Here is an 18,829-nt window from a genome sequence, read left to right as displayed (position 1 = left end):
CTTGTCAATGGGCTGCTGGAACTTTGTGGTGGCAGCTGTCTTCTGGGGGCCAGGGCGGATGCCAGATTTGCTGATGACGTGGCCAAGGAACAGAAGTTCATCGTAAGCAAAGTGGCACTTTTCCGGCTTCAAAGTTAGCCCTGATGAGGCAGTGTCTTTAGTACTGTCGCAAGCCGCCTAAGGTGATCATCAAAATTTCCAGCGAAGACGACAACATCAACCAAGTAAACAAGGCAGGTCTGCCACTTCAATCCTGCTAGTGTACATCACACGCTGGAACATTGCAGGCGCCAAAGACAGTCCAAATGGCATGACCTTGAACTTATAGAGGCCATTTGGTGTGATGGAAGCGGTCTTTTCGCGATCTCTCTCGTTGACTTCTATTTGCCAGTAACCAGACCTGAGATCCATCGAGAAGAAGTATTTAGCATATCAACGCCCATCCAATGCATCATCTATCTGTGGAAGGGGGTATACACCCTTCTTCGTAATCTTGTACAGTCAATGATAATTGATGCAGAAACGTAAGGCTCCGTCCTTTTTCTTCACCAAGACTACAGGAGATGCCCACAGACTTTGCTACAGGTGGATGATGTCATCACGCGCCATTTTGTCAACTTGTTGCCTTATAGTTTCACGTTCTCATTTGAAACTGAGTAAGGGCTCTGGCGGAGGGGTCGAGCACACTTTTCAGTTATTATGTAATGCTTTGCAACTAGTGTTTGTTAAAGCCTCGATGACTTCAAAAAGCAGTCTTTGTATCGTCAGAAGACTTCCGAGCTGTTCCTGCTCACTCACGGGGAGACTTGGATTTATGTCGAAATCTGGTTCGGGAACTATGGTCGTCAGAGTAGGTGCGGCAGAATCCGAGTGGACAAATGTATTGCTGGTTTCTACAATTTACTCAATGTATGCAATCGTTGCGCCCTTGTTGACATGCTTGAACTCCTGGCTGTAGCTCGTCAGCATCAATTTTGCTCTTCCTCCATGCAGTCGAGCGATCCCTCTTGCGACACAAATTTCACAATCGAGCAGTGGATGTTGATCACATCCTATGATGCCTTCATGTCTGCGGGTGTTTCGGTGCCGATGGAAATAACAATACTGGATCGAGGTGGGATGCTCACTTGATCTTCAAGCACACTCAAGGCATGGTGACTACAAAAGCTCTCCGGCAGAATTTATTACGATTTATTTAGTGTTGCAGACAAAGGACTAACAATTGATTGTATATTCTTGGATTTCACAAAAGCTTTCGACTTGGTGTCTCACAAATTGCTTTTCCTTAAGTTGCGTAAACTTAATATTGATACTAATATCTTGTGCTGGATTGAATGCTTCCTTTCTAACCACTTCCAATATGTATCTGCTAACGGACATGACTCTTCCATCGCTTTTGGGTAGTCTGGTGTACCTCAGGGGTCTGTTTTGGGTCAACTACTCTTTCTAATTTTTATTAATGACCTCCCCAAGTTCGTTACTTCTATAAAACTTTTTGCCGATGACTGCACAGTTTACCCCATCATCACTAACGCCTCTGGCCATGCTGCCCTGCAATCCGACCTTACCGCCATATCTTTTTGCTGCTCCGATTCTTTAATGATCCTTAATATTAATAAATGTAAAAGAATACGTGTCTCATGGATGTCCTCTTGCCTTGTTGTCTCTCAACTATCCCACAATAACACACCATTAGCCTCTGTAGCACCTTACAAATATCTTGGTATACATATGACTAGTAATCTCTCGTGGAATGTACATCTACAATACATATTTAATAACACTGACCACATGCTCAGTTTCATACATCGCAATTTTTCCAGCGCGACTGTTCACATTAAGTCACAACTTTATAAGTCATTGGTACATCTTAAGCTCGAATATGCCTGCTCTATTTGGGACCCTGGTCAAGCTAATCTAACAAATATTCTTGAATCACTTCAGAATACGGCCGCTTATTTCATTTTATCAAATTATGCACATCATGCAAGCGTATCATCAGTGAAACTGACACTCGGTTTACCAGACCTTCCAGTAAATCGTAAGTTTATGCGCTTATGCCTCTTTCACAAGATTTACTACCCTAATCCCTTTCCTAAAGATGAGTTGTTCCTTCACCCATCCTACATTTCACCTCACATGGGTCACTGGAACGTCCTTCCCGCCTCCATTGCTGCTATCTGTGACACCACTAATTTCAAGAACATTGCCAACAACTATACATGCACTCACCACTCCTCTCTATAATGCCCTTGGGCCTTGAGAGTATGTAAATAAATAAATTTTAAAAAATATTGCTTGATCTTCAAACAGCGTCGGAAGGTCAAGTGCGTGCCATTGTTCCCTACTGCCATTCCGCATGCTGCCGTTCCCTGCTGCAGCCAGCGCAACGTGGGCATCACATTTCGTTTCGGGGGCATCTGGCGTTGCCCAACAGCTCAATCAATTTTGGTTTGGTTTCTCGTCATCCTCTGAACTCTTTCGTTACATCTATTCAAATCGATTAGCGGTGATCGATGCTTTGGATCGCCGATTGCGACACATTGGAGCCATTTCTTATCCACTTAAGGCAATCTAATAGTTAGTACAGGCACTGCACTTTCAGAATCAGATTAAATTTTCGTGCTCCGGCGACATTGTGATTTCCGACGGACATTTTTGTGAACTAATGTGCGTATATTGTAGTGAAAAGAGGCGTGGCTGTCACCTTCTGCCGCGCTCGAGAAAAAAAGCATGCCGCTCAAGGTTATGCTGCCCTAGCATAAACATTTTGCAATCAAACTACTCCCAACAAGTCAAGAATTAAATTATATCACCGGCTTTGCCGTCCGACAGTGCTGAGCGGTGATAATTAACCGAAAATAATGCCAGCTGTTCACTAATGAGCCTTGGTTTGGAGTCCGAGTCGTTTTATTCCGCCAAAGTGTATTTCTGAAGGTCCGCCACATGTCTAACATGTGGACCTGGCATTTTCAACCAGTTTCCAAAAGTTTAGGTTTCGCTTCTCTCGTAAAATCCTGGCAAGGGGTGCCGCCCGTGTGACTGCAGTGATCAAAAGCCGCCTCCATGGCGTTGTCATGCACGGCTGCATCGCGAGAAAAGCGGGCTCGAAACTATGCTGCACCGCAATTTAGTAATGAGGACTCGAGTTATGATTCTGAAGATGACAGCAAAGCAGATTCAAGCTCTGACAGCGACAGTGTTTTGAGTCAGCATGGGACATTCGCAGCTGTTCACCGGCGAGTTTCCTTTACAGCCTTGAGCCGTCTCCTTCGTTGTGCGCGTTTATCAGCGGATCTTTTTGGGCAACCTGAGAGCTCTACTCATTATCTTCAGTGTGCATACTTCATCTGGTAATGATGTGCTGCCATCGGCAACCGAGAAACATTAGTTCATGCCAAGAAGGCCACCCATAGCACATCTCGGCCCAGTACTAAGAATCAGCGCAAGACAGCTTACAATGGCGTGGAATTTCTTTCTACTCTTCTTCTCTGCAGAGGTGGTAAAGACAATCTGCAAAAATGCAAACAGATATGCTTGGATGCATAATCTCGTAGTTGCCCAGCTACGCTGAGAGCAATCGCTCCTGGAAGAGGTGCATGACTCTAGACAAACTGATGAAGTACGCTCCTTGAACATCTCATCGGACCATCCTCAGAAGATGCTGAAAAGGCGGAACTGCAAAATGTGTTATGAGGACCGCAAAGTTGCATAAAAACCAGACGTTTTGTGGGAAAAGTGCGGAGTGGACCTATACTTCACAAAATCCAGGAACTGCTTCCCCGCATGGCATGAGTGATGAACTGGTCTTAGTTTTTTTTTGTATCCGAAGAATGGCGGTGTAGTGAGCATTTATTTTTTCAGACACTATTCTTAAGTTATTTATTTTTGAAATGTATATCCTTATTTCTTTTGAAATTAATGTTTTTGTAGATATCATGTTTTCTTTTATTGTTGTTTTTATGAACTGGCAACAAAAATGGCGCTTTCTAGAACTTTTGTTTTACCTAATAAAGTCTTTTGTTCGACAACATATGGTTTTGGAAAGAGCATCTCATTAGGTACAATATGCTATGCTGCAATGTGTGCTGGAATATTATTTGCAGTGGTAAAGCATTTTTCTCCGAGATCTATAAAAAATGACCACTTTCTCACAGTAACGAAAGAGTTAAAACACTAGGTAATAGGAAAACAACAAAATTCGTCTTGGGCTGCCAGTGCACTACCAGCTCTATGCGCATCGGTGTCTCATGCCGCAACAATCCATGTCACACTTCGTATTACGTAGATATCAACAATAGTTGAGTCTGTGAATTCTTTTAGTTACTTTGAATTGTACGTTTTCCCCGTTAGTATGTTTTTCTGCCAGTTTTTTGCAAAACATATGAACAAGGTTTTACTGTATTCGTAATTACCTATATGTACCTTACATTGGCTAATAAAAAACAGGGGCAAAGACTTTCTGATTAGCCCTCATAATTGTTCTGTCGTGTCAGGTGGCATCATTTTTTATTATGAAGTTCAGTGTTTGATGGAAACCCGTCTGGTTGGGATGAAACATAGGGAAAAGGTAGACAAAACCCGGGGCACTACGCCGACCACAAAAAGTTTTACTTGGTTGGCTTAGTGCCCCGGGTTTTGTGTATCTTTTCACCATTTTTCATTATGATCAACATATTGAGCTAGCATTGTAACAAGCATGTGACGCCCCCTTGGGCATAATATTCATTGGCCCGCCAGGCTTGGTGGCCTGCCAGGCTCGGTAGGCAACATTGGTCACCGCAATAAACACCAACGAGCACAGCTGCTCGGCGGCCAGTCATCGTTCGTCACCATCATGCTGCGGAGCGTCCGTCTAACGGAGGGTGCCTTGAGCTCTTTCTTGTTCACGAACGCGGGTGGATCATCACACTGGCGACGAGTACCCATGGATCATCCCACGCTGTGGCGAGCAGCGAAACACCGCCCCCCGTTGCTGCCGCCATGCCGCTGTACAGAAGGCTCGAGCCGTTCGAGAGAGATGGGTCCGCCTGGACAATTTACGAGGAACAAGTCCACGTGTTCTCCTGAGCAAATGACATACACTAGGCCAAACAGCGGGACATTTTCCTGGCCAGCTGCGGCTCCCGCGTCTTCAGCCTCTTGCTCGACCTTCTCAAGCCAGCCACGCCGCATGTTAAGACGCTGGGTGAGCTGCTCGCCATACTGCGCTCACATTTCAACCCAGCACCGTCCACACTAATGGAGCGTTTGCGCTTCAACAACCGGAGCGGCCGGGAAGGAGAGACCCTCAGGCAGTTCATTGCTGTGCTACGAGGGTTAGCGAGTGCCTGTGTTTTCGGGCACCAGCTGGACTCGTTGCTGCGGGACCGTTTCGTCTGCGGCATCAACATTCCGCCATGCAGACGCGACTCCTGGAGCTTCCCGACCCCCCGCTGGATGACGCCGTGAAGGCAGCGCTAGCAATGGAAGCTGCCGCCAAGAACGCCGGCGAGATTGCCTGTGTGACTGGCTCACTGTCGGCGGAAGCGGTGAGCCAGTCACACCGGACAGTCACACCGGGCTGCCGCACGCCCCCGCTGCGAATTCGGGGGGGTGCGGCAGCAGGCTCAAGTTCTTCTGCGGCCAGGCTCTACGTCGTGGCCAAGGACCCGCCGATTTTCGACGTGTGGCACACAGGCCTTGTACCGTTGTCTGTACTGCCGTAGTTGCTGACCGTTGAAATCTGCAGGCACCCCATTTCCATGGAGGTGGACACGGGGGCCAGCGTGTCTGTCATGGCCGGGAAACGGTTCAAGCGCACTTTCCCCGGCGTATCCGTCGAGGCTTCAGGCATAATGCTGCGCAGCTAGTCCGGGCAGCTCTTCCAGGTCCAGAGTCAGGCACAGGTCAGCGTTCACTTTGGCGAAAGGAAGGCAACCCTTCCCCTTTACTTAACCAAGGGGTTGTCGCCGACGCTGCTGGGCAAGACTGGTTTGATGCGCTGGGCGTTCGTCTGCCAGAGTACCAGGAAGCCAGCCTGCATGTGGTGAAAGACGTCCCCAGCCTCCTGACCGAGTTCCAAGTCCCTGTTGCAGCCAGGGGTAGGCACATTCACCGGCACGACGGCTGGCATCTATGTACCTGAGGGAGCCCGGCCACGTTTTTTCAAGCCTCGCCCACTGCCGTTCGCCCTGAAGGACGGGGTCACCCAGGAGCTGCAACGGTTACAGCGAGAGGGCAGCCTGGTGCCTGTCAAGATGTCTGAATGGGCCGCTCCCATCATACCAGTCCTCAAGCGAGACGGCAGTGTCAGGATCTGCAGGGATTTCAAGCTTACCATCAACCCCGTCGCTACCGTCGAGAAGTACCTGTTGCCCCAGATTGAACATCTCTGGTCAGTGTTGTGTGGTGGACAGAAGTTTACCAAGCTCGACCTCAGAGGTGCTTACCAGCAGCTTGTGCTCCAGGATGCCTCCTGAAAGATGTCACAAGATCGACAACTTTGAGGCTCTCCCAGTACACACGCTTACCGTTTGGCGTGGCCTCAGCCCCGGCAATATTTCAGAGGGAGATGGACAACCTCTTCAGGGGCATGAGGCACATGGCAGTGTATTTGGATGACATCCTGGTTACTGGCTGCAATGACGGGGACCACATGCAGAACCTGCACAATGCCCTAGCACAGCTGCAGGACGCCAGTCTCAAACTTAAGCTGGAAAAGTGCGTTTTCCTTGCCCCCAGTGATGAGTACTTGGGACATGTCAATTCCCAGGCAGGCCTAGCCCCGGCTACCCGCAAAGTTGATGTTGTGCTCAAGGTGCCTAAGTGCCAGAACAAGAAGGAGCTTCAGAGCTACCTCGGCCTCGTCAACTTCTATAGGAGTTTCCTGCAGAACCTGTTGGAGCATCTGCAGCCGCTCCATCTTCTGCTTCGAAATGGTCAGCAATGGGTCTGGAAGAAGGAACAAGACCGAGCCTTCCAGCACAGCAAAGAGCTAATCACCAAGGCTTTAGTGCTGGTACACTTCAATCCTGCCAAGCCTGTCGTCTGACCGTAGATGTGGCGCCGTACGGCGTGGGTGCCATCCTGGCGCCCCGGGACAAGGATGGCCAGGAACGCCCTGTGTCGTTTCCTTCTCGTCGGCTTCATGCTGCAGAGAAACGCTACAGCCAGCTGGATAAGGAAGGCCTGGCCCTCATGTTCAGTGTCGAACGCTTCCACCAGTATCTGTGGGGCCGGAAGTTCGAGGCGGTCACGGACCACAAGCCGCTGTTGGGGCTGCTGAGGCCCGACAAGGCAGTTCCTGTGCAGGCGTCACCTCGAGTGGTACACTGGGCCTTGAGGCTGGCAGCTTACATTTACCAGCTGGTTTACCGTCCGGGGAAGGACCTGGGACCTGCTGATGCCCTGAGCTGCCTGCCCCTGCCAGAGGTGCCTGATGCTGTTCCGGAACCTGCTGAAGTGTTCATGCTGGAACACGCATACCCGGAGGTACTCTCCCGGTCTGCGGTATCGCAAGAGACCAGCCGGGACCCAGTCCTGTCTCAGGTGGTCAAGGCGGTGTCCCTTGGGGAGGAATTTGTTCAACAGGCCTATAGCCACAAGGCCGCTGAGCTGAGTTTGCAGCAGGGCTGCCTACTGTGAGGTTCCAGGGTGGTGATCCCACAAAGTCTCCTGTCCAGGGTCCTGCAGTTGCTGCACATGGGCCATCCTGGCGTGGAAAAGACCAAGATGGTGGCCCGGTCCCACGTTTGGTGGCCTGGCCTGGACCACGACATTGCTTACACGGTGCAGAGCTGCCAAATCTGCCAGGAGCATCAGCGGGCCTCACGTCATGTGGAAATCACCCCCTGGCTGTTCCCACACAGACCCTGGTCCCGCCTACATGTGGATATTGGGGGGGCCCTTCAAGGTCCGTTACTTCCTGGTGGTGGTGGACTTTTTTTCGAAGTGGGTGGAGGTTCTACCTGTCACCGCTCCATCAGAAGGCGTGACCATTGCGGCGCTGTGACAGGTCTTTGCCGCCCAGGGGTTGCCGGACGTCATCGTGTCCGACAATGGTCCTGCTTTCGCCAGCACAGAGTACCTGGCCTGGCTGACAAAGAACGGAATCCGCCGGATGATGGTCCTGCTGTAGCAGCCTGCTTCGAATGGTTCAGCCAAGCGGGTGGCGCAAACCATCAAGGACAAGCTCAAGAAGAGCCAGACTGGGGATTTCCGGATGCAGATTGCAAGGATACTGTTTCAGTACTGGACCACACCCTACGATGTCACTGGCCGTGCCCCGTGCGAGCTCCTACTGGGTCGGATGGTCAAGACACCCTTGGACGTCTTGCATCCGGACCTCCGATCTACAGTGCTCCTGAAGCAGCTGAATCAGAAGCTGGCTGGTGACTGAGGGTGCCGTCCTGGGCCATTGCGGGAGTCGGGAGCTCCAGTTTTCACCAGGAACTTGTGTACTGGCCCACCCTGGTCTGCCGGACAGGTGGTATCTCCTGCCAGTGCCTCATGGCTGCTCGTCCGCATGCCAGATGGGGCCACGTGGCACAGACACGCCGACAATGTTAGGCCTCGCCTCGGGACCTGGTCAGCACCCTCGACTCCCACTTCCGAGTTCCAGCCCGCAGGAGGACTAGCGGCAGCGCCAGTCGCTTCCAGTGGAGCACCGCCGACCTCGGAGGCGGCAAGCATTGTCAGCCGGTGGCGGCTGACAGCCGGAGGCGGCAAGCCGGTGTCAAGTCCGGCACCACTCACAAGGCCGACCACTGCGGACCCTCCGGATGGAGTGAGGTTGTCTCCGGCAGCACCCGGCATTGCCACGCCCGGCCCGTCAACACCGGTGCCCAGGCGGAGTACTCGACGGCAGAGGCCACCAGATCGTTACTCACCTGGGTAGCAGGCACCGTCGACCCACCTAGGGCGGAGGCAGAGCCTCGCGCTTTGAACTTCTATGTTTGTTGTCGACAAACAAACTGGGGGTAAGGGGGTGTAACAAGCATGTGACGCCCCTCGAGCCTAATCTTCATTGGGCCGCCAGGCTTGGTGGCCTGCCAGGCTTGGTAGCCAACATTGGTCACCGCACCGCAATAAACACCGACGAGCACAGCTGCTCGGTGGTCAGTCATCGTTCGTCACCACCAAGCTGCGGAGCATCCGTTTATGGTGGATCCACACGACGGACGAAATTCGTCTTTTTCGCGATGGACTGCGCATCACGTGACTACGCGTCACGGATTTGTGCCGTCCGCGCGTCGTCCGCGACCTCCATGGACGGAAAATGCCGAGCTATTTTTCGCATCCGGATTTTGGGGGTCGAATGCTGCGGATTTAGCCTAGCATGCTCTACAGTCTGGCAACAAGCGCGGCTTTGGGATCTTTCTGAAACAGCTTCATCGCTGCTGACACCATTCGTGTCCAATTCGGACAAAACAACAGCCATTGCGGCCAACCGTCGTTTGCTTTCGATCTCCATTTTCATTCAGAGTGAAAACACCTATGACAAAGTCGTTGTTATACCGATGGCGCCATCTAGAGTGAGTAAAAACAAGCAATTATATTAACTTACAGCCACGGAGATCCGCCCGGGCCGCCGCAACATCTTCGAGGCCATGTTCAGCCAATACAGCCACTCTAAGCCTACACGCCGAGAATCTGAGTATCGCTTTCGGAAACGGTGTGCACTCATCACGAATACATTGCTGTCGAAGCTTCTGGACACAAATTTAAACCAAATACAATCCTAAGTTTGAAAGTTACGGGCCACACAGTGGACGACGACGACTTGACAGGTTCGAGGCGGACGGCAGTCGCTTCGGGCGTAGCCGCCATCTTTATTTTTCCGGCGCGGTCGTCTACTCAGTCCGTCCGTCGTCTGGATGCGCTTCGCAGCCGGACGGGCGGCGGAATAAGCGTCCGCGGCACAGATTTGCGCGGAGCCGTCCATCGTGTGGATACACCATTAACGGAGGGCGCCTTGAGCCCTTCCTTGTTGATGAACCCGGGTGGATCGTGACAAGCATATCACACTTTGTCCTAAAATTAGTTTGGTATTTCGGAGCCAGATTATTCCATCTTGGAAGCAAATATTGCCAGCTCAAACTTTTACTGGCAGAACTAGCAGCCCTGCTTTTAGATGTTTCTATATGTGTGTATTCTTGTACTCAGATTTTTTTTAATCACTTCCTCAAAAGGACGTCCTCTGGTTGAAGCAGACTAAAAGCTCTCGAAAGAGGAATCTGTAAAAATACATGCTGTGCTGATAAATGCTTCTAACAATTTTAGCAATTATACCTGTTTTTCGTTCTGTACGTATCTTGTGCATTGCAACATGTTTTTTAACACCAAAAGACCTATTCTAATAGCCTTATTCTAATTGCTATTATTTTACATTTTAACTACTAATAGACCTATTAGAGATACACCAACAGACATATTAGATTAATAGAACAATACAACAATAGATGTATTATAATTATACATTACTACACCTAAAAGACTGTATTAGTGTGAAAATCTCATAAGCATTAGTCTTTGTATTAGAACTTTTGCTTTGGACAGCTCTGCAGAAGTCTAATACGGATGTCATGTGGCACATTTTTGATAGCGATTGAGCTAGATCAGGATTGAATTTCTTGGTCACGATTGGCTCTTATGCGCAAGCTGCGAGAGGGAGCCAACAGAGTCTTGGGTTGAGTGACTTTGGGCACACTGGGCACAAAGAAGGCAGCACAGAGTAACAGTTATCTCTTCCACTGCGCACTACTTCCATAATGCCATGGCTAACGTGGCCGCAGCGCCATGGCGGCGGCGGCGCTTACTGCTGATAACAAGTGCACATTATGCACTGCGTGGATGAAATCGGCAAGAGGGTCACACGCTTGCTCTGTGTGAATAAAGCCCTTGAGTAAAACTAAAGGTAGCAATATTTCTATATCTTGCAGCCCAAGCCAGCGAGCGAGGGCAGGTGAGGAGGTCTGGGGCTTATCCGCGTCTCCTCACCGGATGGGAGCTCCAGTTGCCTGCTAACCCACTGTGTATGTCTCCAGAAGCCTGCTAACCAGGCACGGCTGGTGGAGCGAAGTCACGTGGTTTCACTTGTGCTGTTTCTGTGGTAACAAGCATGTGAGCATCCACACACTGCCAGCCGTGCCTTTTATTTTATTCATATTTTTTGTTTTGACTTTGTCAGTGGTGGACTTACAGTGCGCAGTCCCTCCTCATCCTCAAATTTTGCCCTCCTTTCCTTTGCACGAAAATGCTTTTGACTGCAAGATGCAGTGGATTGATTGCTAAGGTCTAGCGTAATAAGTGCAATGGTTATGTTTCTGTAGAGTCATGCATACAAAGATCAATAAAGGTGATGTCATATATGTGACTACAACCTGGCCAAAGATTTTGCACAAAGGCCTCACTGGCAAAGCCATTAAAAAGAAACAGCAAAAATGGTTAGCAAAGGCATGAAAATACTTGTCACATTATATGATGTCTTGAATAGCTAAAGAGTTGAGAATCCCACTGACAAGTGGGATTCCCACTGACAAGCATGAGCAATCCCCTCTGACAAGTGTGCTCATGCTGGCTAAATAGCATTCCGATTACACACGAGTTCTATGGAGTAAGTTTTCATTGCTTTGGCACTTTAGCAAGCATAGAAAAAGATTGCTTTGGAATTCTCTTTCCCTGCAGTGGCATCAATAATCACCTTTGTGATGTGCTCGGCCTCCAGGATATCTCGCAAATGTCCTTCAGCAAAGAGCTGGGGTGTCGACTGTACATCGAAGAGGAACACCTCACCCACAGGGGTAGCCAGCTGCACCAGAGTGAGCGGACCTTGGGGACCAAGGTTGACACCCTCAGCGTCCACAGCAACCAACTGGTGCTGGCTGCTCAGCCGCGACACTAGTGCCTCACACTCTTTCACCTGCGAGAACATAAGATATGCACGCCGCTGCCATTACAGATGAAATCATCACAAGGGACATCCATACAACCGTAGCACACAGCTTGTCTCAGGCATTCTTCTTGATACAGTGTTGGTGGTTAAATAGCCTCACTGTTTACTAATAACCTCACAATACCACAGAATCCTATGCCTTCACGCCACTGTTTGGTGGAAAATTGAGCACAAAACATGGGCCCTGGTAGTTTGTATCTTGCTGCACAAAAGAGCTAACCAGAGATTTATTTCAGCAAGATTGAGAGCAATCGTTTTATTTCCATTCAAAAGCTGTCACACGTGCATTTTTCTTCAAATTTTTCTGCCGAAATTTCAGAAAACAGAAAATATTGTTGCGATGAAGAAGACTAGGTCAGGCAAACCAAAGACAATGAAGACAAAGCGTGGGTTTTTGCTGTTACCACTTTAGTTGCTATGTTATGGTGTAGGTGTTGTGTTTTCAGCACCGCTAAAGCTCGCAAGAATCAGCAGGCTGTCAAACACCAGGAGTCATGGTGCATGCACCAAAGAGCATGTCGCCCGCTTTGTTAACTGCAACGTAGGGGTTGTATACAGGATTCCACTCCCTGTGGAAAGTGCTATATCAGACAAACAAGCAGGTGCCTGAATGACCAGCTTAGGGTACGCCTTAACGCTGTAAACACTCTAGCATGCGCTGGCCATTTGGCTGACCACTGCCGATGATGTACTCGTAAATGCTCCCTGCGTTTTCATAACATGCAAGTGCTCAGATGGTTCACCAGGCAGTTAGACAAGGAAATATTTGAGGCATTTTGCACTTCAATAGCTGCTGATGAATGAGTAAGCGCACCATCAATGGCACTCACTGATAAAGAACTGTTGTACCTCAAGAAGAACCTGGTATATGCTTCGTAATGCTTGCCATGGGCTCTTACCAGCTTTGTTGCGCATTTGGTAGTCTACTAGGTGCCACATTCGTTTATGCATCTGTCTGCACATTTATTTCAGCATACGGTGGCTTCTTTACATGTTTTTCTGAATAAAGCTTGTCAGTTGAAGTACAGTGCTCTGTCCTGTCCCACCTTTTTTCCGTAGTCTTGTTTGCACTAGTAACTATGTCACAGCAAATTACTAGATGTAGCCTTAGGAGTGTTAACTGGCACCACTCAAGGCCAAGGTGGGCGGATGTAGAACATCCTTTTTTGCCTGATAGCATCACATAATGTGTGATCTTAGAAGAGCAGGTATAAACCCTCGCATGCTCTAGGCTGCCAGGTTCAAGACCCTCAAAATAAATGAATGAGAGAAGTATGAGAACAGAGGGGCTCGATTTTGTTAATCATGACCATATTATTACAATACCGTCAACAGATACTCAAGAGACAAGTCGCCGCGAAAAAGAAAATGAAGTGTCTGGACTTTTAGTGGAAGCGAGTGTCTGCCTGTAACAATCTGCCTCCAGTGTAAATACTGCATACATAGTCCCTCTTGTCTTTCCACACGTAACATTTTGGTGGAGATTTGCAACCCCCATCCTCACCACGGAGTTCCACAGCAGTTGGTACATCGAGCTTGTCACCATCCTCCCGGTGAAGAGAATGCAGCATCAACAACTGTGGCTCGTGAGCCTGCTTCAATCGTCATGGTTGCCCACCCCTGCGATTATGGTGTGTTCTCTGGCCTGGAGAGACATGACATGACATCAAGCTCTATGAAAGCATCAGTGCTTATAACAGGTGGGACCGAACGATTATGCTTGTGAATGTAATCTTTTATATCAGCAGCACCTCATGCATGTGGCTGCAAACGCATGAAGATGAGATAACCAGCTTGGATATGTTCAAAGAAATGCTGCGCAAACTGTTCGGCGACCCTTTTGGATGCAAGGTTGGTGCGAGAAAGGGTCTCGCAACTCATCTTCAGACGTCTACAGAGCCATACGTTTCATACATCCAAGACATCTTGGCTCTTTGCCGCAAAGCTGATGACACTATGTCTCAAGCAGATAAAGTGGCAAATGTACTAATAGGAATCACGGCCAATACTTTCAATTTCCTTGTTTTCGGCAACGTCTTGACTATAGATGCCAACATAAAAGAATACCGTCGCCTTGAACGAGCTAAGAGCCACCGTATCACACATCACATCACGTGGCTACCCTGTACTGCTGCTACGTCGACAGGGGAGGGTTGCCCAAATGAGCCGACCACCTGTGACGATGTAACCCGCATTGTACGGCACAAGCTCGAGGCCACCTGTTCGCCAACCTCCTCTATGACACCTCCTGACCTGCCAGCAACCAGAATTGTGATGATTCAGGCCGCTGTCAGACAAGATTTCTCGCAGAACTTTCTGACACACCCATGTGCCACTATGCCCCAACAACTTTATTTGCCTGCCACCGAAGTCATTAGCCTATATTGAATTGTTGCCTCCCCCACCTGTTCCTGATAGAGTGTACCTCATCACTCCTCTGCCCAACATTCCACTGCAGTATGATGTCACCGTGCCTCACGGTGTTCTTATTCTTACTACTACTGCTAACTGGACTCAAATGCCTATTTTTAACTTTAGAATGCAAAGCAAATTCTACTGCAAGGTATTTGCCTTGCCAACGTTGATTCTCTAGGCGACCATCAAGTGGTGACTTTATCAACCAATGATTCTTCTAAGCTTAGCAGGCACCTCACGCCAGCCTCGGGCGCCGATCCCAAAATTAGGAAAATGCTGGACCTGTCCTCTACGCAGGCTGAAGAGCTTTGCAAAGTTTTATCATCCTACCGAGACATTTTTGACTTCAACGATCGCCCTTCAGGAAAGACACTCATGGTCAAGCATCTCATTCATACTGGCAATGCTACACCTGTTCATCGATGACCATATCAAGTTTCTCTGTCGGAACTTCACTTCACTTTATTTCCTTAAAGACCCTCATGTGAGGGTATTACATAAGGGGTGGGACACATATAGGTTAACAACAGTATACAGAAGAATTTTGAACGAGTTATATAAACTGTAGTGAGCAATATGCATGTGGCGCTGTGCGGACTGCCACTGCTGCGGCGCGAGACCCGAGCTCGGGCTGCTGATGCGAACGCCTAGGACTCGCGATCAAGCGCTACTTGCGATCCCGTGTACGAGCTGCAATAAACCCCCTTTCATTTGGTGGAGCTGCGGGGTAGACCTCGGAAACTGGAACTCCGAAGCCGGACGCTACCGACTGCTACGACGACGCCTGACGAAACCACCCAGGAAGATGCACCACAGCCTCCGGCGGTCATTGTTTCCGGTGTGTTGCGCCAGCGTGATCCTGCCATCTTTAGCGGCACCGATGATCATGACGTGGAGGATTGGTTGTCATCTTACGAACGGGTGAGCCAGCATAACAAGTGGGACGACGTCACCAAGTTGCACAACGTGCTGTTTTACTTAACCGGCGTCGCGAACCTCTGGTTCCGAAACCACGAACACGATTTCGCAACATGGGGCACATTCAAGACAAGTTTCGCAGAAGTGTTTGGGTGCCCCGCTGTGCGCAAGCTTCGCGCAGAACAACGCTTACGGGGGCGTCTGCAACATCACGGTGAAACTTTCACAAGTTACATCGAAGATGTCATTGACCTGTGTAAGCGCGTGAATCCCTCAATGTCAGAACAGGACAAGATAAAACACATTATGAAAGGCATTGATGAGGACGCCTTTCAAATGTTGTTAGCGAAGGATCCGCGTACCATGGCCGAAGTTATCAATTTGTGCCAAAGTTCTGACGAGCTACGGAAACAACGCATCTTAGCTCAGCGCCCACCGCCTACGGAAGATTCGTTAGCATCATTAATTATTGGCGACAACCACACAACCTTGCTGACGCAAATAAAAGAATTTGTGCGCGAGGAGGTTGCACGCCAGCTCTCGATTTTGCCGACCACGGAGAATCCTTCTCAATATTTGGCTCCAGCGATCCGACAGATAATTCAAGAGCAAGTGACCGAAGCTCTTCCACCTCCGTGTCAGCCGGCTCCCGTGGCCGCGCCTCTGACGTATGCTGAAGCCGTTGCACGGGCGCCTCGTCTGCCGGGGTTCTCTCCTCCGTTTTCAGCGCCTCGCCCGCCGGTGTTCTCTCCTCGGCCTTCGCCTCGCCAGCCGGAGGATCCCTTTTTCAGTGCACAGCAGCAGGGTACAAATCCTTGGCGCACTGCTGACAACCGCCCAATATGCTATGCCTGCGGTACCCCAGGTCATGTAGTGCGCTTCTGCCGCCGGCGCTTGCCGGCCTTCATGGGCACCCCGCGACGACCCAGCTCCGACTTTCGACCTTTCCGTATGCCTTCACGACCACCACCGGAAGTCTACGCTGCTGATGACATACCGGCACCGCAGTCACAGCTCTACGGCACTCGTCGCTCGCCTTCCCCTCGTCGGTGCTCACTCTCACCCATGCGTCGTAGACCCAGTGCCAGTACTACTGAGGCGGAAAACTGATTTCCGCAGTTCCTGAGGCACGAACTGTGTCATCGTCAGAACATCAAAGTCCTTGTTTTTTCCCCCGCTAACGTTATTGAAGTGTCCGTTGATGGCATCAAATCTCTTGCGCTCGTCGATACAGGTGCTGCTGTATCCGTGATTAGTGAGAAGCTTTGTCGTGCATTACGGAAAGTGACCATGAAGCCGTCGGTACCATTGCTTAGAACAGCCAGTCGCTATGTGCACTGCCAGGGTGCTGATTCGAGACATATTGTATTCGATTAATTTCTTTGTGTTAACTTGTTGCTCCCACGATGTGATTCTCGGTTGGGATTTTCTGTTGCGCCATCATGCCGTCATTGACTGTGCACGTGCTGAGGTTCAGTTCTCCGTTCTGTGCGATTTGCCATCTCACGACTTTCAAGTTCAGGATCTTAGCAGGATGTGTGTAACTTCAGATACTGACCTTCCTCCTCACAGTGCTGTATTTGTCCCTCTTTCATGTGCATCGCTTGCCGAAGTGACGGTCATGTTTACACCCGCTGCCGTCTTCATTCGCCGCCAGCCTATATTGTTGCCTTTCACCCTCCTTACGGTTCACCATGGTGCTGCAGAAATACTGATTTCAAACCCACATTCGTACACTTTGGCTTTGCACTGTGGCGAGACTATTGGTACCATCGAGTCTGTGGACGCTGACGTTATTGTGCATTTCCCTATTACTGACGACGTAGATACTGCCAACGTAACAGCGCTGACACCCCATGTGCCATCTGACCGAGTACCACCGGATGTTTTTTGTCGCTCCATTGCCGATGACCTCGAGCCGACACAACGTGAGCAGCTAATAACTCTTTTAAATGATTTTCACGCCTCTTTTGACTGGAACCAAGCATCATTAGGCCGCACAAGTACCGTCTCCAACCACATTGATACGGGACATCACGCAACCATTACGCCAGCGTCCGTACCGCGTGTCATCCACAGAGCGTCGTGTCATCACCGAGCAAGTTGAAGACATGCTTGACCGTGGTGTTATCAAGCCATCCTGCAGCCCTTGGTCGTCGCCCGTAGTACTAATGAAGAAAAAAGATGGCTCGATTCGTTTCTGTGTGGACTATCGTCGCCTCAACAAGATTACACGAAAAGATGTCTATCCTCTACCGCGCATAGATGACGCCCTGGATTGTCTACATGGTGCTGAATTCTTTTCTTCCTTGGACTTGCGATCGGGCTATTGGCAAGTGCCAGTCGATGAATCCGACCGCTCGAAGACAGCTTTCATTACGCCTGATGGCCTGTATGAGTTTACAGTAATGCCATTCGGCCTCTGCAATGCGCCCGCGACATACGAAAGGATGATGGATCACATTCTGCAAGGCCTCAAATGGAAGACAAGCCTTTGTTATTTAGACGACGTGGTAGTTTTCTCCCCTGATTTTACCACTCACCTCTCTCGTCTACGCGAAGTCCTTACTTGCCTTGCCACCGCCGGCCTTCAACTTAACTTGAAAAAGTGCCGCTTCTGAGCCCGCCAGCTGACCATACTTGGCCATGTCGTTTCCAAAGACGGCGTCCTTCCCGACCCTGACAAACTTCGTGCTGTCGCAGAATTTCCACGGCCGACTACACTGAAGGAGCTCCGAAGTTTTGTCGGCCTTTGCTCTTATTTTCGACGCTTTGTGTGCAATTTTGCCTGCATCATCGCTCCCCTGACGAAGCTCCTGGCTGACCCTGGTGACCTTCGCGATTGTACTCCGGCATGTGACCAAGCCTTCACCACTTTGCGTCGCCTGCTTACCTCACCGCCTGTTCTACGCCACTATGACCCCACTGCACCGACCGAAGTTCATACGGACGCCAGCGGCGTTGGTCTTGGAGCCGTCCTTGCACAACGTAAGCCTGGCTTTCCAGAATATGTGGTTGCGTATGCGAGTCGTGCCCTCACGAAGGCAGAAACTAATTATTCTGTCACAGAGAAAGAATGCTTGGCTATAGTTTGGGTGTTAAACAAATTTCGCCCTTACTTGTATGGCCATCCGTTCGGTGTTGTGACAGACCACCACGCGCTTTGCTGGCTTGCATCACTGAAAGATCCGTCAGGCCGTCTTGGACGTTGGGCTCTTCGGCTCCAAGAATTTGACATTCGCGTCATCTATCGATCCGGACACCAACATTCTGATGCCGATGCACTCTCCCGATCGCCCATGCGATCCGACAAAACGCCACCCTCATCCATAGAGTGCCCGGTTGCTACACTTGCTGTTACTGACATGCCGTCTGAACAGAGGAAAGATCCGTGGATTGTGTCTCTCATTGACATTCTTCACAGTTCTTCAACGGCTACATGCCCTCGAGCCCTTCGTTGCCAAGCCACCCATTTCGTGCTACGGGACGCCATCTTGTACCGCCGAAACTATCAGCCGGACGGTCGCAAATGGCTGCTAGTCATCCCTCGCCATTTGCGCT

General features: G+C 49.9%; 1 protein-coding gene across 1 annotated transcript in view; it reads right to left on the bottom strand.

Moving 5' to 3' along the window:
• The window catches only part of egl (Egl_like_exo domain-containing protein), a 255,341-nt gene that overhangs the window by 89,789 nt on the left and 146,723 nt on the right, over nucleotides 1–18,829 (bottom strand). The window contains exon 5 of the mRNA XM_050177263.3: nucleotides 11,684–11,902. Within this exon, the coding sequence (XP_050033220.1) occupies nucleotides 11,684–11,902 (219 nt within the window). The remainder of the gene's footprint in view (nucleotides 1–11,683; nucleotides 11,903–18,829) is intronic.

This window comes from Dermacentor andersoni, chromosome 9 (genome assembly GCF_023375885.2).
Source record: "Dermacentor andersoni chromosome 9, qqDerAnde1_hic_scaffold, whole genome shotgun sequence".
Classification (NCBI taxonomy): Eukaryota; Metazoa; Arthropoda; class Arachnida; order Ixodida; family Ixodidae; genus Dermacentor; species Dermacentor andersoni.
Note: the sequence above shows the minus strand (reverse complement) of the source record. Positions and strands in the feature narration are given on the sequence as shown.